Source organism: Amblyraja radiata, chromosome 2 (assembly GCF_010909765.2).
Source record: "Amblyraja radiata isolate CabotCenter1 chromosome 2, sAmbRad1.1.pri, whole genome shotgun sequence".
Taxonomy (NCBI): Eukaryota; Metazoa; Chordata; class Chondrichthyes; order Rajiformes; family Rajidae; genus Amblyraja; species Amblyraja radiata.
In genome coordinates this window covers 124,948,071-124,973,691 of record NC_045957.1, presented here as the reverse complement: position 1 = coordinate 124,973,691, position 25,621 = coordinate 124,948,071, and the positions used below count along the sequence as shown (strand labels likewise).

The following is a 25,621-nucleotide window of genomic DNA, read 5'->3' as shown; positions in this document are numbered from 1 at the left end:
AACATTGGAAAATGATCACCAATGCATGCACGATTTCTGGAGCCACCTCCATAAGTACCCTGGGATGCAGACCATCAGGCCCTGGGGATTTATCAGCCTTCGATCCCATCAGTCTATCCAACACCATTTCCTGCCTAATGTGAATTTCCTTCAGTTCCTCCGTCACCCTAGGTCCTCTGGCCACTAGTACAACTGGGAGATTGTTTGTGTCTTCCTTAGTGAGGACGGATCCAAAGTACCTGTTCAACCCGCCTGCCATTTCTTTGTTCCCCATTATAAATTCACCTGTTCGTCTTCAAGGGATCCTTATAGAAATATGTAAAATTCTTCGAGGATTGTACAGGCTAGAAGCATAAGGGTTTAAGAATAAGGGGTAGGCCATTTTGGACTGAGATGAGGAAAAAAGTCTTCATCCAGAGAGTTGTGAATCTGTGGAATTCTCTGCCATAGAAGGCAGTGGAGGCCAATTCACTGGATGTTTTCAAGAGTTCGATTTAGCTCTTAGGGCAAAAGAAGTCAAGGGATATGGGGAGAAAGCAGGAACGGGGTACTGATTTTAGATGATCAGCCATGATCATATTAAATGACAGTGCTGGCTCGAAGGGCCGAATGGCCTTCTCCTGCACCTATTTTTCTATGTTTCTAAAAATACAGAACCAATGCCCCCAAGTCTATGTAGTTCAGAGCTTATTTGGAGGTTGTAATGTTTAATAGCCTGATAGCTGTAGGGAAGAAGCTGTTCCTGAGCCTGGACATTACAGTTTTCAGGCTCCTGTGCCTTATTCCCGATGGCAGGGGTGAGATGGGAGCGTGGCCAGGGTTGTGTGGGTCTCTGATGATGCTGGCTGCCTTCGAGGCAGCGACTCCTGTAATTCCCTTCGATGGTGGGGAGGCGAGTGCCGTTGATGGACTGGGCAGTGTCCACCACCGCTTCAGAGCATTCAACAGATATGCCATATTGTCGATTTTCCAATGGCCAGGACTCATCTGGCAAACATCACAAACTCTCCATGGAACTGTGGAAATTCCTCTCCACAGCCTTCATGAAACTGGCTGTTCGTTTCTCAACTAAACTGTGATGAGAGACACATCGAGCAGTAAAGTCCCAACTCACAGCCTTAACCCCCCCCCCCCCCCCCCCCCCCCAGTTCATCGGGAACCCTAGCCCTCAACTACCACAGAATCACAGCAATACCAACTCCAATGAAAAGGAAACTCTCCGATTCAGGTCATTCATATTTAATTCAGCTAAAACTTCAATGATACATAAACTATTTCTTGCTCTTCGGGTGATTTAATTTAGGAAAAAATAAATCGCAAATTTAAAATGCTAATAATGCAATTTATTTCTCCACCTGGCAGGAAATATCTGACAATACTGCCATATTCCCTGAAGAATAATTATACGCAGCATACAAACCAACAATCTGCAATTTGTTCACACTATTGATATTCTCAAGACATAGGTGCAGAATTAGGCCATTCAGCCCATCGAGTCTGCTCTGCCATTCGATCATGGCTGTTCTATTTATCCCTCAACCCCGTTCTCCTGCCCTCTCCCAATAATCTTTGACATCCTTACTAATCAAGAACCTGCCAATCTCTGCCTTGTAAATATCCCTTGACTTGGCCTTGGCCTTGGCCTCCACAGCCGTCTGTGGCAATGAATTCCACAGATTCATCACCCTTTAACAAATCCTCTCATCTCCTTTCTAAAGGCATGTCTTTTTATTCTGAGGCTGTGCCCTCTGTTTCTAGACTCCCATTACTGGAAACATCTTTTCCTTGTTCACACGATCTAGGTAAGTTTCAATCAGATATTCCCCTCGTCCTTCTAAACTCTAGCAAGAGTCAAAACGCTGCTCATATATTAACACAATCATCCTTGGGGTCATTCTCGTAAACCTTCTCTGGACCCTCTCCAACACCAGCACAGCCTTCCTCAGGTATCAGACCCAAAACTACTCGCAATACTCCGTGTGGTCAGACCAGTACCTGACCTTGCAACGAGGAAAAAAACAAATTAACATTTTCCAAAGCTAAATTATTAATGGCAATTTATTTATTTTTTAAAATAATTGTTTTTGCCAAATGTGCCAGTAGCTTCAGTTCATCTTCAAACGTCCAAAGTTTTTAATGAACATCCAATACTTGTAAAATTCGTGCCTTAACTTATCCGCAAAAATATCCATTTGTCTAGGAAGGAACTGCAGATGCTGGTTTACACCAAAGATAGACACAAAATGCTGGAGTAACTCAGCGGGTCAGGCAGCATCTGTGGAGAACATGGATAGGTGACATTTCACAGAGTGCTGGAGTAACTCAGCGGGTCAGGCAGCATCTGTGGAGAACATGGATAGGTGACGTTTCAGAGTGCTGGAGTAACTCAGCTGGGTCAGGCAGCATCACTGGAGAGCATGGATAGGTGGCGTTTCACAGAGTGCTGGAGTAACTCAGCGGGTCAGGCAGCATCTGAGGAGAACATGGATAGGTGACGTTTCACAGAGTGCTGGAGTAATTCAGCTGGGTCAGGCAGCATCACTGGAGAGCATGGATAGGTGGCGTTTCAGGACGAAACCCTTCACATCTATAGGTTAAATGTTTGACGATATTTGATTACCCGTAGCAGGAAGGTGAGCTTGGAATCTCTGTAGGAAATGTGCCGACTCTTCCCATTTGCCACGTCACCAAGCCCCATGATGACATGGCCCAGGCAACTCAGCGACCGGTTTATATTGCTCGCCTCCTGCACAAAACACAACAACATTAAAACATGGAAAATCACTCGACGACAAATACTACAACATCGATTTAGTGCTGAATTCTTCACAACAAAAAAAGGACATCATACAGAATGGCGCTAATGTGTAATTATCTTGTGTAATTAGATATTCAATATGATCAGATCGAGGTCTCAGCTCCACTTTCAAAGAACAGTGCAGCACAGGAACTGGCCCTTCGGCCCAACCGCCTAACCCCATTCATCTGCCTTCTCCCCATAGCCTCTGACCCCGTACTGATCAAGAATCTGTCAAACTCTGTCTTAAAATATCCATTGACTTGGTCTCCACAGCCTTCTTGGGGGCAAGGAAACCTGCATCCGCCTGGACGGCAGAATTCTACAGTTCCTCTCCAACTAGTTGTGCATTTCTATTCTTCCGAGTCAATAAAATTCCCATTTTGCACTCTGTCTGACAAGCTCCACACCTGCTCATCATTTACATGCCTCTTGCTGTCACCCTTCTCCACTTGATGCTTAGTGCATTTCAGTAAATTATACGTCATCAGAAAGCCATCTATCTATTATAACTACAAATCTGGAATTAATATTTAAAAATGTAATGATATTGGAAATACTCGGGTCAGGCAACATCCAGTTATTGTTTAGTTTAGAGATACAGCGCGGAAACCGGCCCTTCGACCCACCGAGTCCCCGCTGACCAGCGATCCCCGCACACTAACACTGTCATACACACACTAGGAACATTTTTTTTTTTTTTTTACATTTACCAAGCCAATTAACCTACAAACCTGTACGTCTTTGGAGTGTGGGAGGAAACTGAAGATCTCGGAGAAAACCCACGCAGGTCACGGGGAGAAAGTACAAACTCCGTACAGACAGCGCCCGTAGTCAGGATCGAACTGGCGTCTCCGGCGCTGCATTCGCTGTACGGCAGCAACTCTGCCGCTGCGCCGCCGTGACCGTGAACCTGATTACGGCTGCTGTCGGTACAGAGCTTGTACGTTCTCCCCGTGACCTGCGTGGGTTTTCTCTGGGTGCTCCGGTTTCCTCCCACACTCCAAAGACGTGCAAGTTTGTAGGTTAATTGGCTTCTGTGTAAATGTAAACTGTTGCCTAGTGTGTGTGTGTGTGTGTGTGTGTGTGTGTGTGTGTGTGTGGGATAGTGTTAGGGTGCGGGTGATCGCTGGTCGGCACGGACTCGTTGGGCCGAGGGGCCCATTTCCGCGAGAGAGTCGGTGAGACCGCGGGCCCGGACCTGGTGTTTACTCCGCAGGGATCCACTGAGGAGCGGACCAGGGGCGGGAGGGAGAGCCGCCCGGGGCCTGGACACACACGGCGCGGACGCGCTGGGCTGATGGGCACATTTGCATGCCGTATCTCCAGTAAAGGCTGGACGGCTTGAAATACAGGGGAACCTTGGAGCCCAGCTGGGTGGTTACAGGTGACTGTGGAGGTTTAGGTAATAAGGGGGATAGATAAAGTCAGGCTTAATTCAAACGAGAGGATAAATTTATAATAATAATAATAATAAATCCTTGATTTCGAACAGACTAAAAAATAAAAAGCAAGTGTGAAACAGCATACAAAAAACAAAACAAAAACAAGAATATTAATAAAGTGTCATAAACAATATTTATAAATAAATGAATCGTATGTGTCCGAAAAGGAGCAGAAGCCAAAGCTTATTAATTCCCACCCCTTATTCAACTGCTTATAATTATCTTATACAAATTTAGCAGCTATAAACACCTATTTCCATATGTACACCAAATTATTTACATATATACACTAATCAAATATTTACAAAACCATACAAAAGGGGGAAAAAAAAGAAAAAAGAAAAAAGAAAAAACCCTCATATACTATACAGTATCTCTTAGTCATATGTACAACCCATCACCCTATAATCACCCTTCCAAATACAATCTGTATAACAAATATCCCACACAATCACCTATCCTCATCCCAATACCCTTTTAAAAAAGTGTTTTTGTACATCTTTTTAAACGGAATCATGTTTGTGCTAAGTTTTATCTCCTGTTCCAAACTATTCCACACATTCACCCCGCAGATTGCTATGCACATACTTTTAAGAGTTGATCTGACATTGAGTTTTTTTTAAATTAAGTTCCCCTCTAAAATTATACCCACCCTGTCTTTCCATAAACAGTCTTTGTATATTTCGCGGAAGGGAAGTTGATGGGGAAAAGATGAAGTGGACCTGAAGACCTGGTTTCCCCAGAGGTTGGTGGGTGGATGGAACAAGTTGCCAGAGGCAGTGGTGGAGGCAGGTACAATGTTTAAAGGTCATTTGGACAGTAAAATGGATAGATTTAGAGATGCAGAGATTTATAGATATGGGTAATAAATGGGACTAGACTGAATCGCTCAGCATGGATGAGCTGGCCGGGGGACCCGTTTCGTGCTGTCTAAGCCCTGGTTCCAGATCAAAGATCCTTTGCCAGAACTCTTTCCACAGACGTGGTCTGGCCAACTGAGTATTTCCAACGTTGTGTTTTATCTTACACTTCCAGCACCTGCTGTTTTTTTAATTTTTGGAATCAAGATTTGTCCACATGCCATGCAGATTCTACGAGTCAGTTTAGTTTACTGTCACGTGTACCGAGGTACAGTGAAAGGCTTTAGTTGCGTGCTAACCAGTCAGCGGAAAGACAATACGTGATTACAATCGAGCCGTCCACAGTGTACAGATACATGATAAAGGGAATAACGTGAATAACGTTTAGTGCAAGGTAAAGTCCGATCATAGAGAGTCAGAGGGTCTCCAATGAGGCAGATCGTAGCTCAGGAATAACTAAATAGCAAATAACTAGATGTTCAAAAGTGAACTGCAGATGCTGGAATATCGAAGGTACACAAAATTGCTGGGGAAACTCAGCGGGTGCAGCAGCATCTATGGAGCGAAGGAAATAGGCGACGTTTCGGGCCGAAACCCTTCTTCAGACTGAAGAAGGGTTTCGGCCCGAAACGTCGCCTATTTCCTTCGCTCCATAGATGCTGCTGCACCCGCTGAGTTTCCCCAGCAATTTTGTGTACCAGCAAATAACTAGATAACTGGTAGAACTCCTTACTGAAGTACAGGAGTCCATTTTATCAATTAGCTCTGCTAGCTGCAGATTTAGTTTAGATTAGAGATACAGGTCCTTCAGCACACAGAGTCTGCGCCGACCAGCGATCTCTGCACATTAAGGTCATAAGTGAGAGGAGTATATAGGCCATTGGGCCCATCAGCCCATAGTCTGCTCTGCCATTCAATCATGGTTGATATATCTCTCCTCCTAACCCCACTCTCCTGCCTTCTCCCCATAATCACCTACCCACGTACTGATCTCTTCCATAAAAATATCCACTGACTTGGCCTCCACAACCTTCTGTGGCAAAGATTTCCACAGATTCACCACCCTCTGACTAAAGAAATTCCTCCTCATCTTCCTGCTAAAAGAACATCCTTTAATTCTAAGGCTGTGACCCTCTAGTCCTAGATTCTCCCACTAATGGAAACATCCTCTCCACATCCACTCTACCAAAGCATGTCACGATTCTTTATGTTTCAATGAGGTCCCCCCTCATTCTTCTAAACTCCACGAGTTCAGGCCCAGTGCTGACAAATGTGAATCATAGGTTAACCTTCTCATTCCTGGGATCATTCTTGTAAACCTGCCCTTGACCTTCTCCAGAGCCAGCACATCCTTCCTTGGATATGATGCCCAAAATTGCTCACAATATTACAAATGCGGCCTGACCAGCGCCTAATAAGAGCCTCAGCATTACATCCCTGTTTTTGTATACAATCCCTCTTGATATAAATGCTAGCATTGAGTTTGTTTTCTTTACTACCGATTCGACTTGCAGATTAACTTCTTGGAAATCCTGCACCAGCACGTCCCAAGTCCGTTTGCATCTCCGATTTCTGGATTCTCTCCCCATTTAGAAAATAGTCTACGCCTTTATTCATACGACCAAAATGCATGACTCCACACTTTACTACACTGTATTCCATCTGTCACTTCTCTGCCCACTCTCCCAACCTGTCCAAGTCCTTCAGCAGAGTCCCTGCTTTCTCTACACGACCCTATAGAAACATAGAAAATAGGTGCAGGAGTAGGCCATTTGGCCCTTCGAGCCTGCACCGCCATTCAATATAATCATGGCTGATCATCCAACTCAGTATCCTGTACCTGCCTTCTCTCCATACCCCCTGATACCTTTAGCCACAAGGGCCACATCTAACTCCCTCATAAATATAGCCAATGAACTGGCCTCAACTACCTTCTGTGGCAGAGAATTCCAGAGATTCACCACTCTCTGTGTGAAAAAAATTTTCTCATCTCGGTCCTAAAGGATTTCCCCCTTATCCTTAAACTGTGACCCCTTGTTCTGGACTTCCCCAACATCGGGAGCAATCTTCCTGCATCTAGCTTGTCCAACCCCTTGAGAATTTTGTAAGTTTCTATAAGATCCCCCCTCAATCTTCTAAATTCTAGCGCGTACAAGCCGAGTCTGCCAGTCTTTCTTCATATGAAAGTCCTGACATCCCAGGAATCAGTCTGGTGAACCTTCTCTGTACTCCCTCTATGGCAAGAATGTCTTTCCTCATATTAGGAGACCAAAACTGTACGCAATACTCCAGATGTGGTCTCACCAAGACCCTGTACAACAGCAGTAGAACCTCCCTGCTCCTATACTCAAATCATTTTGCTGTGAATGCTAACATACCATTCGCTTTCTTCACTGCCTGCTGCACCTGCATGCCTACTTTCAATGACTGGTGTACCATGACACCCAGGTCTCGTTGCATCTCCCCATTTCCTAATCGGCCACCATTCAGATAATAGTCTACTTTCCTGTTTTTGCCACCAAAGTGGATAACCTCACATTTATCCACATTATACTGCATCTGCCATGCATTTGCCCACTCACCCAGCCTATCCAAGTCACCTTGCAGCCTCCTAGCATCCTCCTCACAGCTAACACTGCCCCCCAGCTTCGTGTCATCCGCAAACTTGGAGATGTTGCATTCAATTCCCTCGTCCAAATCATTAATATATATTGTAAATAGCTGGGGTCCCCGCACTGAGCCTTGCGATACCCCCCTAGTCACTGCCTGCCATTCTGAAAATGACCCGTTTACTCCTACTCTTTGCTTCCTGTCTGCCAGCCAGTTCTCTATCCACATCAATACTGAACCCCCAATACCGTGTGCTTTAAGTTTGTATACTAATCTCAGTTGTATACTAATCTTAGTTTGTATACTAATCTATACACGCACGCACACGCGCACACACACACACACTCGCTAGGGACAATTTACAATTATCCCAAGCCAATTAACCTACCAACCTGTAAGTCTTTGGAAAGTCTTGTGGGAGGAAACCGGAAATCTTGGAGAAAACCCACGCAGGTCAAAAGAGGAGATTGTACAAACTCGGCACAGACAGCACCGGCAGTCAGGGTCGTGGCAGCGACTCTACCCATGATTATGAACAACAATGAGGAAACTGCTTTGTGAGGGTCAGGTACAGATTGGTGTTTACCTTTAGTCGTTGCCCTTCTGCTTGCGAATCTTTCTGCCGTTCTGATCCCGCTAAATCAACCAGGTTTAGGCGTGACATTCGGATATTGACCAGGGCGCTGGTCTTTTCCTTCGACTCGATGGCGAGTGCAAAGACGGCATGTGATCGCGAGGACTCTCGGTTCATGGAAGTGGAAGCAACACTTCGGTTCCGCCATCCCACAGACAACACCTGTAGGGGAAATCATCAAAATGACTCATTTCCTTCCCCACATCATCAACCCCAGAATCTAGTTTAGTTTATTATTGTCACGTGTACCGAGGTAGTGAAAAGCTTTTTTTGTTCTTGGTTCTTGGTCCTCCAAAATATTCCAAATGGAATTTAAACTGGAGGTGGTGAAGGGAGGGCTTAAGCCAGAAAGGGTTATTGGGAAGAAAGAGCTACTTTAAATTCAGTTGTTGCATGCTATTCAATCAGCAGAAAGACTATATATGATTATATACATCAGTGATTCCCAACCTGGGGCCATATGGCAAATTTCAGGGGGGGGCCACAGAAACATTTTGGGATTTAGGGGGCCACAGGTTCAATGAAGGGGGCCACAGAGCTACCACCCTGTTGCCTCCTAAATTTCAGTTCAAATAAATGTAAATGGTTGTTTTATTGAACCCACAAAATATTTTGGATGTTTGTGGATTAGAATAAAAGAGAATATATGTGCAATTAATAGACACTGATATTTTTATGGAATGTATTATAATATAATATAATAAGCACTTTTTTTCCGCTAATAATGTCAGGGGGGGCCACAGAAAAATTAAAAGACCCCAAGGGGGCCATGAGCTAAAAAAGGTTGGGAACCACTGACATGATCAAGCCGTCCACAGTGTACAGATAAAGGAAATAACGTTTAATGCAAGATAAAGTCCAGTAAAGTCCGATTCAAAATAGTCCATGGGAGAGATAGAACAGCCATGATTGAATGGCGGAGTAGACTTGATGGGCCGAATGGTCTAATTCTGCTGGTATGACATTAGGACATGTCCAGTACTAAACACATGTACCCGCCTGTATCGCAACAAGGTAAATATATTCAATTACCTGGTAGGCTTCAGCAGCTGACGTCACCACCTGTTCAATCACTCCTTCCACAAAGACACCCGTCTTTATGTTCTCTCGCAGAAACAGACCCGACGATGCCGGGTCCAGAAGATCAAATATTTGTTCGTTGTAAATCTCAATGAAGGAGCATTTGCAGAGAAAACTCTTGCCTTCTCCAGCCTAGAAACGAGCACGGGTTTGAAATGTCACAAAGCAGTTTCACAGCTCCTGGCTCAATCGACAGTTCACGTGTCCGCGGCTAAAACGGTGGCGCGAGCCAATGTGCCGCAGTCACCCTCAACACGAGTCTGTCATTCACACACCAACAAGGGAGGAGCCATGCTGGAGTGGGGGTGGGGAGTCATGCTCAAGTGGAGGTGGGGGGGAGGGGGCCAGTGCGGGTGAGGGGGTCCACCCTTGTTGACCAACATGATTACTGCAGGACGGCCACATGGGAACACAACACTAGGCCGACGCTCATCTCTTGAATCAGGATAACAAGGACACCGACGTCAGGCTCCCAGTTATCGACCGTAGCTCTGACTTCAACCAAACTCACCTTCCTTGTAGGAAAGATGTTGCGAACTGGAAAGGGTACAGAGAAGATTTACGAGGATGTTGCCGGGACCAGAGGGCGTGAGCTATAGGGAGAGGTTGTGCAGACTGGGACTCTATTCCCTGGAGCGCAGGAGGATGAGGGGTGATCTTATAGAGGTGTACAAAATCATGAGAGGAACGGAGAGGGTGAATGAACAGAGCTTTTTACGCAGAGTAGAGGGGAAAGATGCAACAGGAACCAGAGGGACAATGTTTTCACTCAGAGGGTGGTGAGTGTACGGAACAAGCTGCCAGAGGAGGTAGTTGTGGCAGGTACTAAACAACATTTTGGACAAGTAGGTGGACAGGAAAGGTTTAGAGGGAAGATGGATTTATCTGCATTTCTTCTCTGCACAAGGTCTAGAGGAAAATGTGCCAAACGCTGGCAAATGGGACCAATGTAGATGAGGCCATGTTGGTCGGCGTGGACAGGTGGTATAACGCCCGTCCCCATGCTGTATGACTAACATTCTTCAGCGTAGATTAGCTAGGCATTCATCTACAATGTAATTATTAATACAAATCATGCTACGTGTGAACTACTTTGTGTTACTTCTAATCTGCCATATTGCGATTATTTATACAGGAAGATGAATAACAAGGCAGTAGAAAGAAAAAATACCTTTTCCTTTTCACGATTGATCAGGTAGAAGAGGTATTCAAAGCTGCGCGGGATTATCCCCCGCAGATTGTGAGTGGAGTTATCAGACTCCTCAGAGGGCCCTGAGAACACACATCGTCAGAATAATAAAACCATCGGGGCTGCTATTTAAAAATATGAGTGAATGGAGCAGGTTTGTATACATCAGAATACAATCACAATTTGCCACAAACAGTTTTGTTTTTAACGGCCGTTTAGGTGTGAAGGATGGAAAGTAAAGCCTGTCCCACCCAGTGCATTACCATACGTGTTCATGGCGATAACTTGCCAACAATCTATGTGTAACTCCAGCGCAAGGTGGCTGGGAAGCAACATTGTATAGTTTAGTTTAGAGATACAGCGCGGAAACAGGCCCATCGGCCCACCGGTTCCACACCGACCAGCAATTCCCCACACACCAACGCTATCCTACACACACTAGGGACAATTTACATTTACACAGAAGCCAATTAACCTATATACCAGTACGGCTTTGGCGTGAGGGAGGAAACCGGAGATTCCTGGAGAAAACCCACGCAGGTCACGGAGAGAACGTGCAAACTCCGCATAGACAGCACCCGTAGTGCAATGAGACCTGGGTGTCATGGTACACCAGTCATTGAAAGTAGGCATGCAGGTGCAGCAGGCAGTGAAGAAATCAAATGGTATGTTAGCATTCATAGCAAAAGGATTTGAGTATAAGAGCAGGGAGGTTCTACTGCAGTTGTACAGGGTCTTGGTGAGATCATACCTCGAGTATTGCGTACAGTTTTGGTCTCCTAATCTGAGGAAAGACATTCTTGCCGTAGAGGGAGTACAGAGAAGGTTCACCAAACTGATTCCTGGGATGTCAGGACTTTCATATGAAGAAAGACTGGATAGACTCGGCTTGTACACGCTAGAATTTAGAAGATTGAGGGGGGATCTTATAGAAACGTACAAAATTCTTAAGGGGTTGGACAGGCTAGATGCTGGAAGATTGTTCCCGATGTTGGGGAAGTCCAGGACAAGGGGTCACAGTTTAAGGATAAGGGGGAAATCTTTTAGGACTGAGATGAGAAAAACATTTTTCACACAGAGTGGTGAATCTCTGGAATTCTCTGCCACAGAAGGTAGTTGAGGACTGTTCATTGGCTATATTTAAGAGGGAGTTAGATGTGGCCCTTGTGGATAAAGGGATCAGGGGGTATGGAGAGAAGGCAGGTACAGGATACAGAATTGGATGATCAGCCATGATCATATTGAATGGCGGTGCAGCCTCGAAGGGCCGAAGGGCCTGCTCCTGCACCTATTTTCTATGTTTCTATGTAGTCGGGATGGAACCCGGTTCTCTTGCGCTGCGAGGCAGCAGCTCTACCCGATGCGCCACCGTGCCGCCCAAAAGGAACGCAGTACAGCAGAAACAGGCGAGGGAACCTCACGGAATGTATTGAGACTATGACCGTCCCATGGCCCAACACCACAGAGCATTTGTGTGTGACACAACTGGCATTACTGCGGAAGGACCACTAGAGGGCGGCACGGTGCTGCAGCAGTACAGTTGCAGCCATACTGCGTCGGAGACCCAGGTTCGATCCCGACTACGGGTTCCGTACTGTCTGTACGGAGTTTGTACGTTCTCCGCGTGACCGCGTAGATTTTCTCCATGATCTCCGGTTTCCTCCCACACACCAAAGACGTAGAGGTTTACAGGTTAATAGGCTTGGTATAAGTATAAATTGTCCCCCATGTGTGTGTGTGTGTGTGTGTGTGTGTGTAGGATAGTGTTGGTGTGCGGGGATCGCTGGTCGGTGCGGACTCGGTGGGCCGAAGGGCCTGTTTCCACGCTGTATCTCTAAACTAACGCTGCTGCTAATACACGATAACTAGCAAAGCAAGAAACCAAAGTGAGCACTGATCCAAAGAACAGAAAAGTAAATTAATAAACAGGTTTGTTCAGCATCCAATGATCTAATAGTGGTGTATATTTATGCCTCATTATTGATGAGGGGCAAAAAATATTCATGAAATCGGCCAAATTTTAGGCCCTTTCCATTTGACTTCCACTGATTTTACCTGAGACCAGCTGCTTCCAGTCCACCTTTGCCACCTCCTGCCTCATGTTATTTAATTTTTAAACATTTAAAAAGGCCATCCATCCCCTCACTTACAGTTCTTCCAGTCCCTCTCTACAACTTTAAGTTTCACCCCAACATCCAAACCCCTCAGAAAAGGGAATTCCCATTTAATGTGGTTTAGTTAAGAGATACAGACCCACTGACCATCGATCGCCTGTTCACAGTAGTTCTATGTTATCACACTTTCTCATCCACTCCCTACACACTAGAGGTAGAGGTAAATTTACAGAGGGTGGATCAACCCTACAAACCTGCACATCTTTGGGAAGAGGGAGGAATCGAGAGCATCCAGATGAAACACAGGGAGACGCTTAAACTCCAAACAGACAGCACCAGAGGTTAGGATGGAACCCGGGTCTCTGGGCGCTGTGAGGCAGGGGCTCTACTAGCTGCGTCAATATTGGAGAAATTAAAATTCCCCACAAATATAAACCTATAGCAATGTGCCCACATATCTGCTCCTCCATCTCCTGTTCACGGTTAGGGGCCTGCAATATTGGGCACCACCTCCTTGTTTCCTAGTTCGACCGTGTGGAAGAACCTTCCAAGTGGATTTCTCTCCTCATTCACCACCCTGCCCATCACACCTGAAACCTCAGCAGGCCCGGGTTCCACCCTGACTACGGGCGCTGTCTGTACGGACTTTGTACGTTCTCCCCGTGACCTGCGTGGGTTTTCTCCGGGTGCTCCGGTTTCCTTCCACATTCCAAAGACGTACAGGTTTGTAAGTGAATTGATTAGTTAATTTGCTTGGTATAAATGTAAAATTGTCCCTAGTGTGTGTGTGGGGCAGTGTTAATGTGCGGGAATTTCAGGTCGCTGCGAAACCCGGTCGATCGAAGTTGGAGATACATTATGCACTGTATCTTTAAACTAAAAACTACATCAAGGGGCTGAGAATGCATCCCTGCTCTCCCTCTTAACTCTAAAAACCACTACGAAAACACATGCATTTTTTAAAAAACTTGAAAGCTTTCATATATTTCATGTGTTTGTGTACATACCCAACATTGTAAATGTTTTCCCCGAGCCAGTTTGTCCACTAAGGAAAAGAAACCATTTTTAGTACATCTCTCAAAATGTTGAGTGAAAACAATCTTTATTTATGCTCCTCACACTTGTTGGTATGACTACAGGATGGTGGGTATAGGGGACGAGCTGCCAGAGGAGGCAGGTACGATCACGCCATTTAAAAGACATTAGGACATTAGGCAAGTCCAGAACCAGGGGCCACAATTTAAGAATAAGGGGTAAGCCATTTAGAAGAGAGGCGAGGAAACACTTATTCACCCAGAGAGTTGTGAGTCTGTGGAATTCTCTGCCTCAGGACGAGGGAGGCCGGTCCTCTAGATGCTTTCAAGAGAGAGTTAGATAGAGCTCTTAAAGGTAGCGGAGTCAGGGGATATGGGGAGAAGGCAGGAACGGGGTACTGATTGTGGATGATCAGCCATGATCTCATTGAATGGCGGTGCTGGCTCAAAGGGCCGAATGGCCTACTCCTGTACCTATTGTCTATTGACAGGTACATGGACAGGACAGGCTGAGAGGGCAATGGACCAAACGTGGCACCTTGGTCAGCATGGACACGTGGCGAGGGGCCTAATTCCGTGCAGTGTGACTATCGGAGGAATTGGGCAGAGTTCTGATCGCAGTGCTTTAGCAAGGATGACATTCAATTGGAAAGTGTGCCAAAAAAAGTACTTAAGAGGATGTTTACTCAAACTGGAGGGCTTGAGTTACAAAGAGAGGTTGGACTGGCTAGATCTTGAGCGGAGGAGCGACTTTATAAAGTTTATAACATCATGAAGTGCATTGATGAGGTGGAAAAGCCATTGACTTTTACCCAGAGTCGGTGAAATCTAGAACTAGAGCAAATAGGTGTAAGTAGAGATGCGATGGGTACGCAATGGGGAACTGTGTTCACACAACGTGTGGTGGGTAAACGGAACGAGCTGAGAGGAAATGGTAGAGGCAGGTTCAACTACGACATTTAAAATGGAATTTAAATAATTACTTACTATGCAAAGATGGTCCCATTGTACCCGTTCATGCAGGACTCGATTATGCCCCGTCCCACAGCAGAGAACACTGCTTCCTGCAACGTGAAGGACAAGAGAAATCCACATCAGCAGCTAATTGTGGATGCAGCCCAGACCATCACTGCCACTGAGATGCTGGAGTAACTCAGCGGGACAGGCAGCATCTCTGGAGAGAAGGAATGGGTGACTTTTCGGGTCGAGACCTTTCTTCAGACTGACTCCATCTACACCTCACGCTGCCTCGGCAAGGCCAGCAACATAATCAAGGACCAGTCGCATCCTGGCCACTCCCTCTTCTCCCCTCTCCCATCAGGCAAGAGGTACAGAAGTGTGAAAACACACACTTCCAGATTCAGGTACAGTTTCTTCCCAGCTGTTATCAGGCAAATGAACCATCCTACCACAACCAGAGAGCAGTGCTGAACTACTATCTACCTCATTGGTGACCCTCGGACTATCCTTGATCGGACTTTGCTGGCTTTACCTTGCACTAAACGTTATTCCCTTTTCATGTATCTGTACACTGTAAATGGCTCGATTGTAATAATGTATTGTCTTTCTGCTGACTGGTTAGCACGCAACAAAGGCTTTTCACTGTACCTCGGTACACGTGACAATAAACTGAACTGATTTTGAAACCGAAGTCGCTGAGCCCCCAGGTGATCAAGTATACCTGCTGGTATTTACGCAAAAACATGAACTAACTACAAATCTTCAATATCTGGCATGTATTCTTCCACCTAACTGTGTTATCTGTCATTATCAAATTGCATTCATTTGACCGCTGTATTTCAAATGCTAAGTAAATATTTTAAAAGGACTTCAAATTCACCAATTGTAAAGGGTCTTGAGGTAACGAGTCATAGGGCAAGGAGACAGGCCCGTCGGCCCACACCGACCAACATGCCCCACCTACCACACAGCGGCGCAGCGGTAGAGTTGCTGCCTTACAGCGAATGCAGCGCAGGAGACCCAGGATCGATCCCGGTACAGTTGCCGCATTACAATGCCGGAGACCCCAGTTCGACCCCGACTACAGGCGCTGTCTGTACGGAGTTTGTACGTTCTCCCCGTGACCTGCTAGGGTTTTATCCGAGATCTTCTATTTCCGCCCACACTCCAAAGGTGTACAGGTTTGTAAGTTAATTAGTACCAGTGTAGATTGTCCCTAGTGTGTGTAGGATAGTGTTAATGTGTGGGGATCGCTGGGCTGTGCGGACTCGGTGAACCGAAGGGCCTGTTTCCGCGCTGCATCTCTAAAACTGAAAGTGATAATAATAACCCAGTACCAACATTGTTTAGTGTGGGAAGGAGCTGCAGATGCTGGTTTACTCCGAGGATAGACACAAAATGTTGGGAGTAACTCAGCGGGACAGGCAGCATCTCTGGATTGAAGGAATGGGTGATGTTGCAGGTCGAGACCCTTCTTCAGGCTGAGAATCAGGGGAGAGGGACACAGAGATATGGAAGGGTAAGGTGTGAAGCAGAAAGATCAAAGGGTCAAGTAAAATGTGGATTGGATCATTATTAGCTTGGGGAAGGTGACAACAAGCCATACAGAATTTATTTTATAAAGTCTGAAGGTGGGTCTCGACCCGAAACGTCAACTATTCCTTCTCTCCAGAGATGTTGCTTGTCCCGCTGAGTTACTCCAGCATTTTGTGTCTATCTTCGGATTAGAAAAGGTAAAGATTGTTTGGATCGGCATTGACTGTAAAGAGGCAAGTTTAACTTTACTACTGTACCTGGGTGGTATCCATATCAGCCACATGATCGTATGTGAAGACCTTTGGTTCCGGCTTTGAGCAGAAACGGATGGTGTTTGGTGAGGTGACGGTCAAACACAGCCCCTGGTCTCCATCCAAGGGCAGTCCAGGGTTCTTCACGAGTGGTCGCACCCTCACATAAACCTTGACGGAATCGCCGTCCACACTGCATGACAAAGCTCCAGTCACACGCCATACAGTTTACACAATGCCAGTCACAATGAATCTAACGGGCACTAGCATACTCCCAAAACAAAGTCAGTACATGGGCGGCACAGTGGTTGGAGTTGCTGCCTCACAGCACCAGAGACCCGGGTTCCATCCTGACTACGGGTGCCGTCTGTGTGGAGTTTGTGCATTCTCCACGTGACCTGCGAGGGTTTTCTCTGAGATCTTCAGTTTCCTCCCACAGACATAGAAACATAGAAAATAGGTGCAGGAGTAGGCCATTCGGCCCTTCGAGCCTGCACCACCATTCAATATGATCATGGCTGATCATCCAACTCAGTATCCTGTACCTGCCTTCTCTCCATACCCCCTGATCCCTTTAGCCACAAGGGCCACATCTAACACCCTCTTAAATATAGCCAATGAACTGGCCTCAACTGCCTTCTGTGGCAGAGAATTCCAGAGATGCACCACTCTCTGTGTGAAAAATGTTTTTCGGTTAATCAGGTTTGTCGGTTAATTAGCTTTAGTAAAATTGTAAATTGTCCCTAGTGTGTGTAGGATAGCGTTAGTGTGCGGGGATCGCTGGTCGGTGCGGACTGGGTGGGCCGAAGGGCCTGTTTTTGCTCTATCTCTAAGCTGAAGATAAAATGCTCTCCTCATGACACTTGAATCATCTGGCTGGGCCAGCTTCATTCCCCAAGATCAGGTCCAGGCTCACTGCTTCAGTAGAAATATCCACACACTGGATGACAGTGTCATATTATAGCAGTACCCAACATGGGTCAGGCCCTACATGAAATGGACTGCACAGTTGTGATCACCACATTAGAGGAGGAATGTGGTAGGAATACTGGGAGGGACCAGGACATTGCCTGAGACAGAGGCTGTAGTTACAAGGAGAGGTTGAGTTTATTCTCACAACGTCACTAACTATAGGAGTAGAATTAGGCCATTTGGCCCATCAAGTCTACGCCACCATTCAATCAAGGCTGATCTCTGCCTCCTAACCCCATTCTCCTGAATTCTCCCCATAACCCTCGACACCCGTTCTAATCAAGAATTTGTCCATTTCCGCCTTAAAAATATCCACTGACTTGACCTCCACAGCCCTCTGTGGCAATGAGTTCCACAGATTCACCACCCTCTGACTAAAGAAATTCCTCCTTTCTAAAAGAACGTCCTTTAATTCTGAGGCTGTGAACTCTGGTCCTAGACTCTCCCACTAGTGGAAACATCCTCTCCACATCCACGCTGTCCAAGCCTTTCACTATTCTGTATGTTTCAATGAGCCCCCCCCCCCTCTCAACCTTCTAAACTCCAGCGATTACAGGCCCAGTGCTGACAAACACTCATCATATGTTAACCCACTCACTCCTGGAATCAATCTTGTAAACCTCCTCTGGCCCCTCTCCAGAGCCAGAACATCCTTCCTCAGATATGGGGCCCAAATTTGCTCACAGTACTCTAAATGCGGCCTGACCAGCGCCTTATAGAGCCTCAGCATTACATCTTTGTTTTGCCTTCACCAGAATGTAGTAAACTGCGGGGGGTGGGGGGGGGGGGGGGGGGGACTTTGAGGATGATATGAGCAGCAATGATGTGGTAGACAATCAGGCTTCTCCAAAGACAGGGCATTCCCCAGCTAGAAGGCACAGGTTTCAGTTACATACTTAGATACTGTGAGAAGATTATATTAGGAGCATTGATATGGTGGACAGACAGTCTGTTTCCCAGGGCAGGGGATTCTAGGGCTAGAAGGCACAGGTTTCGTTTACAGGAGGAGAGATTTAAAGGCGTCCCAAGGGGCAGGTGGTTCCACACAAAGGGTGGCGAATATCTGCTACAAGATACTAGAGGAGGTAGAAGAGGCAGCTACAATTACAGGTTTGAAAGGCAGAAACGGCTGCTACAATTACAGGTTTGAAAGGCATTTCAACAACGTACTGGTGATCACAGGAACAGGAGAGATCAAATGAATGTAGAGCTAGAGCACGGGTTCTCAACCTTTTTCGTTCCGTTTACCCCAGGCAACTTTAATAGCACATGACAATGTTATTTCACTTATTTATGAACAACTAATGATGAACAGATACTGGTATGCCAGAACCAAACACAGTCAATGAGAACAAATATCTACAAATACAGAATCAACAAATTTACCCCCTGGGTAGGCAAAATGTACCCCCTTTATCCCAGGTTGGGAACCCTTGAGCAAGAGGGTTGATGCAAGGAAGGCTGGACATTATCTGCTCATTGAGTGGGTGATACCTGCAGAAGCAGGGAGGTTGCAACTGTACAGGAACAGGTCCATTACACCAAAGTGTGAAAACACAAACCTCCACATTCAGGGACAGTTCCTTCCCAGCTGTTATCAGGCAACTGAACCATCCTACCAACAACCAGAGAGCAGTCCTGAACTACTATCTACCTCATTGGAGACCCTCGGACTATCTTTTATCAGACGTTACCATCTGTAACTTGCACTAATCGTTACTCCCTTATCATGAATCTATACATTGTCGATTGTAATCACGTTTTGTCTTTCCGCTGACTATTTAGCACGCAACAAAAGCTTTTCACTGTACCTCGGTACACGTGACAATAAACTAAACTAATATACCTCGAGTAGAAACAAAGAACTGCAGATGCTGGTTTTAGACAACGATAGACATGTGTGTCAATCTCCAATATACATCACCTGCCTCCACACATCACCGAACATCCCCTGCATAGGAAACGGTGTTGGTCAGATAGAGCCTAATATGATACGATTGGACTTTATTTAATCCAGGAGGGAAATTGATCTGCCAACAGTCATAAAACACAAGATACATGAAACATGAAATTAAAGTGATGAGTGGAAAGGATTGAGGAGGGGGATTGGTCAAGGTGAGCTGAAAGTGCCCGCTTCTGTGCTGTTTGATTCGATATTAATTTCCTTATCCTACCCTGACTGTCGTACACAGTCGTACACACCCGGCAAATCTTTGTTTCTGCATAGTCATAAGTTATACGAGCAGAATTAGGCCATTCAGCCCATCAAGTCTACTCTGCCATTCAATCATGGCCAGTTGGAAAAGGACACCATCGTTCACTGTTTGGAGGGAGAAGCCCGACCTCAGGTCGTGCCTCAGTCAACTTGCTTCAGGTCCCTCCCCACACAATGTGGATTTAGTACAGTGGCAGCAGACCCATGAGACTACATCAGCACCGCAGTCTGCCCTCACCCCAACTCATCCTATGCAAGAGGATGACACGGTGGGGAAAGGTAGAGTTGCTGCCTCACTGCGGGTGCTGTCTGTACGAAGTTTGCACGTTCTCCCCGTGACCGCGTGGGTTTTCACCGGGTGTTCCGGTTTCCTCTGGGCACGCTCTCTTAATTTAAAATCAGTCTGCAGTCACTCAGTCTGCATCAGTCTGAAGCCAGTGCTATGCACACCAAACGGTCTCTCACTGTGGGTGAAAATATATTACATTAAAAACCATTCCTTACCTTAGTGACTGATTAGCCAGCGCATCAGTTGCATCACCTGAAGAAACAAGACATTTGTAACTTTGTGAAGATCAAAAATACATGACCACACTCTGCTGTACGTTCAGGCTAGGAACCAAGACCACATGAGTTTCAGTGCAATATAAGGAAGAACTGAAGATGGTGGTTTAAATCGAAGATAGCCACAAAAAGCTGGAGTAACTCAGCGAGTCAGGCAGCTTCTCTGGAGAAAGGGAAGAGGTAACGTCTTGGGTCGAGACCCTCTATTTAGCTTCCAGTTTTCCCCTTCCCACTCTACGATGCTTCACAACATTTGTGATTCAACTACAGTTGGTGGTGTGCAGAGAAGGGGATTGTGCTGAAGTATTCACCTTTCGGCCCGAAACGTTGCCTATCTCCTTCGCTCCATAGATGCTGCTGCACCCGCTGAGTTTCTCCAGCATTTTTGTGTACCTTCACCTCCTTAATCATGGGCACACAACATGGAAACACGCCCTTCAGCCCAATTCATCCATGCTGACCAAGATACCCCCATGTTCCCGATGTTGGGGGAATCCAGAACCAGGGGCCACGGTTTAAGAATAAGGGGCAAGCCATTTAGAACGGAGATGAGGAAACACCTTTTCACACAGAGAGTTGTGAGTCTGTGGAATTCTCTGCCTCAGAGGGCGGTGGAGGCAGGTTCTCTGGATACTTTCAAGAGAGAGCTAGATAGGGCTCTTAAAGATAGTGGAGCCAAGGGTATGAGGAGAAGGCAGGAACTGGGTACTGATTGGGGATAATCAGCCATGATCACATTGAATGGCGGTGCTGGCTCGAAGGGCCAAATGGCCTACTCCTGCACCTATTGTCTATTGTCCATAACTATATATATAAATGACCCCGTTGTAAATTTCAATGGGCTGATGAGCAGGGTTGGTGACAAGAAAAATTGGAGAAATTGCAGACAGCGAGAATGGTGTCGGAGGAGTGAGTGAGATATAGATCATCTGCAGAAATGGACCGAGAAACGGCAGATGGAGTTTAACGCAAGTGAGGTGCTGCACTTTGGGAGATTGAATAGGTGAGGGTATACAGTTCATGGCAAGACCTTGAACAGAATGAATGTGCAGAGGGTGTCCAAATCACAGCTTGCCAAAGGTGGCAGCACAGGTAGATAGGGTGGTAAAGAAAGTTCTGGTCGCCCCAATTACAGGAAGGATGTGGGTGGGGGCTTTGGAGAGGGTGCAGAGGAGGTTTACCAGGACGCTAGACACAAAATGCTAGAGTAACTCAGCAGGACAGGCAGCATCTCTGGAGAGAAGGAATGGGTGACGTTACGGGTCGAGACCCTTCTTCAGACTAGAATGTTGCCTGGATTAGAAGCTATTAGCCGCAGGGAGAGTGTGCAGAGGAGGTTTACCGGAACGTTGCCTGGATTAGAGGGTTTCAGCTACAGGGAGAAGTAAAATAGACATGGGACGTTTTATTTGAAACATGGAGGTTAAGGGGAGACCCAACAGACGTATGTAAGAGTATGAGAGGCAGATAGGGTAAACAGGGTTTAAACTCCACTTGGAATATTTTGGAGGACCAAGAAACCAAGAACCAAGGGTGGAAATGTGAGAGGGGGAAAGTTCAATGGAGATGCGCGGGGCAAGTTTTATTATGCATACAGGGTGATAAGGGCAGATAGCATGGTGGCGTTTAAGAATCTTTAGGATCGGCACATGGAAGCGGGGGGAATGGATCATGTATATGATTTATGTGTAGGCAATGCAATCAGTTGCCGTCAATTTGGCGTCGTGTTCAGCACAAACAGTGCAGGAGTCGGCACGGTGACGCAGCGGGTGGAGCTGCTGCCTCACAGCGCCAGAGATCCTGACTACGGGTAGAGTCACAGAGTGATACAGTGTGGAAACAGGCCCTTCGGCCCAACTTGCCCACACCGGCCAACATGCCCCATCTACACTAGTCCCACGCCTGCGCTTGGTCCATATCCCTCCAAACCTGTCCTATCCATGTACCTGTTTCTTAAACGATGGGATAGTCCCAGCCTCAACTACCTCCTCTGCAGCTTGTTCCATACACCCACCATGGAGTTCCATACACCCACACTGTGTGCAAAAGTTACCCCTCAGATTCCTATTATATCTTTTCCCTTTCACCTTGAACCCGTGTCCTCTGGTCCTTGATTCCCCTACTCTGGGCAAGAGACTCTGTGCATCTACTCGATCTATTCATCTCATGATTTTATACACCTGGTTTCGGCCCGAAACGTAGCCTATTTCCTTCGCTCCATAGATGCTGCTGCACCCGCTGAGTTTCTCCAGCATTTTTGTCTACATTCTGAAAAGGGACCCGTTAATCCCTACACTTTGTTTCTTGTCTGCCGACCAATTCTCTATCCATGTCAGCACTCTACCCCCAATACCATGTGCCCTAATTGGGACCTTATCAAATGTTTTCTGAAAGTCCAGGTACACAACATCCACTGGCTCTCCCTTGTCCATTTTCCTAGTTACTTATATTAAGGTAATGGAAAAGCAATAGGGAGGTTGCACGGCAGTCGGGTCACGACCCGTGACCCGTACTATTGCCACGCAACGCCAACTGGAGTACACGCGATGAACTGCAGGTAAGCACTTACCATTGTTTCCAGCGTAGCGGGCCCGTTAAAAACCGGCAAAATGGAAATCAGGGTAAGCGTGGGAGACATTTATCCTACTTCACAATTCCAAAAGTGAGGAGAAATTATGGTACAGAGAAGCGACAGCTGAAGGGGCAACAACAGCTAAAGTGCTTGGCGAACAATGGCCGTGCATATAACAAGATTGAAAATATTGGCAATTATCGCATTTGCTCACTGCATTTCACCAACAGTAAGGCATTATTTGGGTTTTTTCTTGATTCCTTTGGTATCTAAAATGTTTCAGAAGTGATAAATCCAGCTGTAAAATTTTAACATCGCCCATGGTTCTCAAGTGGGTTTTTACATACAAAAAGAAAACGCGTCTGAAGCAAAATTTGTCATTAATAAAAAAACGCAAACCATACGTGGGTTTTGAATTACATTTTACTCAGATGCAAGCCAAGGAATGGCATAATTGTGAGCTGTTAATTGGGCATAATCAACCTCAGCAAACTTTCAATATCTTTGAAAGTGAGTGGGTGTTTAAGCTGTCAGGACATTTTATTATTTGCCAAAATATACATCTCAATAGCACAATGTTAGAAAACTTACTTTTCCACACACCACTCGTAAGTCTGGAGATTTTTTTAAATGATGAATTTAGCTTCAGAAGTGTTTTCTTTTTGCAAGTAAAACCCCACTTCAGAACCATGGGCGATTTAAACATTTTACAGCCAGATTTATCACTTCTGAAACTTTTTAGATATCAAAGGAATCAAGAGAAAACACAAATAATGCCTTACTGTTGATGAAATGCAGTGAGCAAACGATAATTCCCAATATTTTCAATCTGGATATCTGCACGCCCAATGTTCGCCAACCACTTTAGCTGTTGTTATCCCTTCAGCTCTCGCTTCTCTCTACCATCATTTCTCTTCACATTTGGAATTCTGAAGGAGGATAAATGTCTTTCACACTTACCCCGATTTCCACAATTATTTAAAGCGCAAAAAATGACAATTTCTGCGTTTTTTAATGGGCAAGAAAGAACGCGTTTCGTGTATTAACAGTATATGCCGGAAGCTGTTTAAGAAGGAACTGCAGATGTTGTAAAATCGAAGGTAAACAAAAGTGCTGGAGAAACTCAGCGGGTGCAGCAGCATCTATGGAGCGAAGGAAATAGGCAACGTTTCGGGCCGAAACCCTTCTTCAGACGGGTTAGACTGAAGAATGGTTTCGGCCCGAAACGTTGCCTATTTCCTTCGCTCGATAGATGCTGCTGCACCCGCTAAGTTTCTCCAGCACTTTTGTCCTTGCTTTTGTCTACCACATGCCGGAAGCTGCCATGTCCTCCACATGGATTGAGCTGCTCAGTGCGTCACGCCCATTGACCCAATGACCACACGTGCAACCAAAGATCTTATAGCGGAGCAAGATAGGCTACTCCTGCGAAATGCAATGGGCTGACGTGTAGTACGCTATGGAGGGGATTATGGTCATTTTCCCCCGCCCATTTTAGTAACCTGAGCCTACCTGACCCGACCCGACTCGCAGTGTAATCAATGTTGCGGGGCGTAATCAATGTTGCGGGGCAACAGTTTGTGTGGGTTAGATTCATAAATCTGTCAGTTCATACTTCTTGTCAAGAATAAAATTTGATTCTGGTAATTGTCTTTTTTAATGTTTTTTAAATCATTTCTTTTTAAATGGCTCACAAGCAGTGTTTGAGTTGATTTTGTAGTAACCGGAACCGACCCGACTCGCAGGGTAATTGACATTGCGGGGGAACTTTTTGTGCGTGATATAGGGTTAGATTCATAATTCTGTTAATTCTTGTTAAAGAATAAAATGTTTATAAACACACATACATGAAAATTATATAAATGTATATAATCATATAACACACACAATTATATTTCTTCTGATCCAATAATGAACTTTATTTCAGACTAGACAAGGGACATTAAATAAGAAACATTGTAAATAAGAAACATTGTAAACCTCCCCGCAACTTCACACACGCTAGGCCTTATTCCCCCCCGGCACTGCCTCGCCTGCCCCCTCACTACAATGTCTCCCCCCCTCCTATGCCCCTCTCCCCAAAGATCTTATAGGGGGCTTCGCTATAAGATCTTTGCGTATTGGTAACAAGATGCTAATTTCCGAGTATGAAAATGACCATAACTTTACTGAAGATATGAAAGTGAATTAGGTATCAAATTAAAGTTATTTATATGCTTTATCTGATGGGATAAATTGTGTAGCATCCCTACATCAGGCCCTGGGGATATATCAGCCTTCAGTGCCACCGCTGGTCGGCGCCGACTCTGTGGGCTGAGGGGCCTGTTAGTTACAGCGAGAGAGGCGGCGGGACCGCGGGCTTGGGCCCGGTGTTTACTCTGGAGGGGGGCCCGGACACTCGGTTACTCACCTGTCCCAGCGGGGACCATGTCCATGCCGGGCCGTGCAGTGCCGGGGGGCGCTCGGGCTGCAGCGACGATCGGTTTAAATCAAGCGCCGCCACACTATCTTTGTTTTTAATTTTGGCGCCGGCGCTCAGGGTCACGTGCCGGGGGCGCGGCGTCACCGCTGCGGCTCAAGGCGCCCCTCCCCCCCCCACGTGACATGCGCGGGGTTGAGGACGGTGGAGGCGCCAGTCCCACGTGACGGGGGGGGGGAAATAACTGCCACTGGCCCGTGTTTATTCCTCCCTCTCTCCCATGTGACGGGGGGCGGCGGCTGCCATTGGCTGTGGATCGTTGTTCCCCCCCTCTCTCTCCCATGTGACGGGGGGGCCGCAGCTGCCATT

General features: G+C 46.2%; 1 protein-coding gene across 2 annotated transcripts in view; it reads right to left on the bottom strand.

Moving 5' to 3' along the window:
• Nucleotides 1–25,410, bottom strand: part of kif15 (kinesin family member 15) — a 92,463-nt gene extending 67,053 nt beyond the window's left edge. The window contains exons 1-9 of one of the 2 annotated variants that reach the window (XM_033015096.1): nucleotides 25,244–25,410; nucleotides 20,202–20,238; nucleotides 16,517–16,703; nucleotides 14,751–14,827; nucleotides 13,737–13,774; nucleotides 10,598–10,698; nucleotides 9,379–9,558; nucleotides 8,299–8,508; nucleotides 2,621–2,746 (exon numbers count right to left, since the gene is read on the bottom strand). In XM_033015096.1, the coding sequence (XP_032870987.1) occupies nucleotides 2,621–2,746; nucleotides 8,299–8,508; nucleotides 9,379–9,558; nucleotides 10,598–10,698; nucleotides 13,737–13,774; nucleotides 14,751–14,827; nucleotides 16,517–16,703; nucleotides 20,202–20,238; nucleotides 25,244–25,268 (981 nt within the window). In that variant the 5' untranslated portion in view covers nucleotides 25,269–25,410. The remainder of the gene's footprint in view (nucleotides 1–2,620; nucleotides 2,747–8,298; nucleotides 8,509–9,378; nucleotides 9,559–10,597; nucleotides 10,699–13,736; nucleotides 13,775–14,750; nucleotides 14,828–16,516; nucleotides 16,704–20,201; nucleotides 20,239–25,243) is intronic. The other variant, XM_033015106.1, reaches the window with a different exon arrangement.
• Between the last annotated feature and the right edge of the window lie 211 nt (nucleotides 25,411–25,621).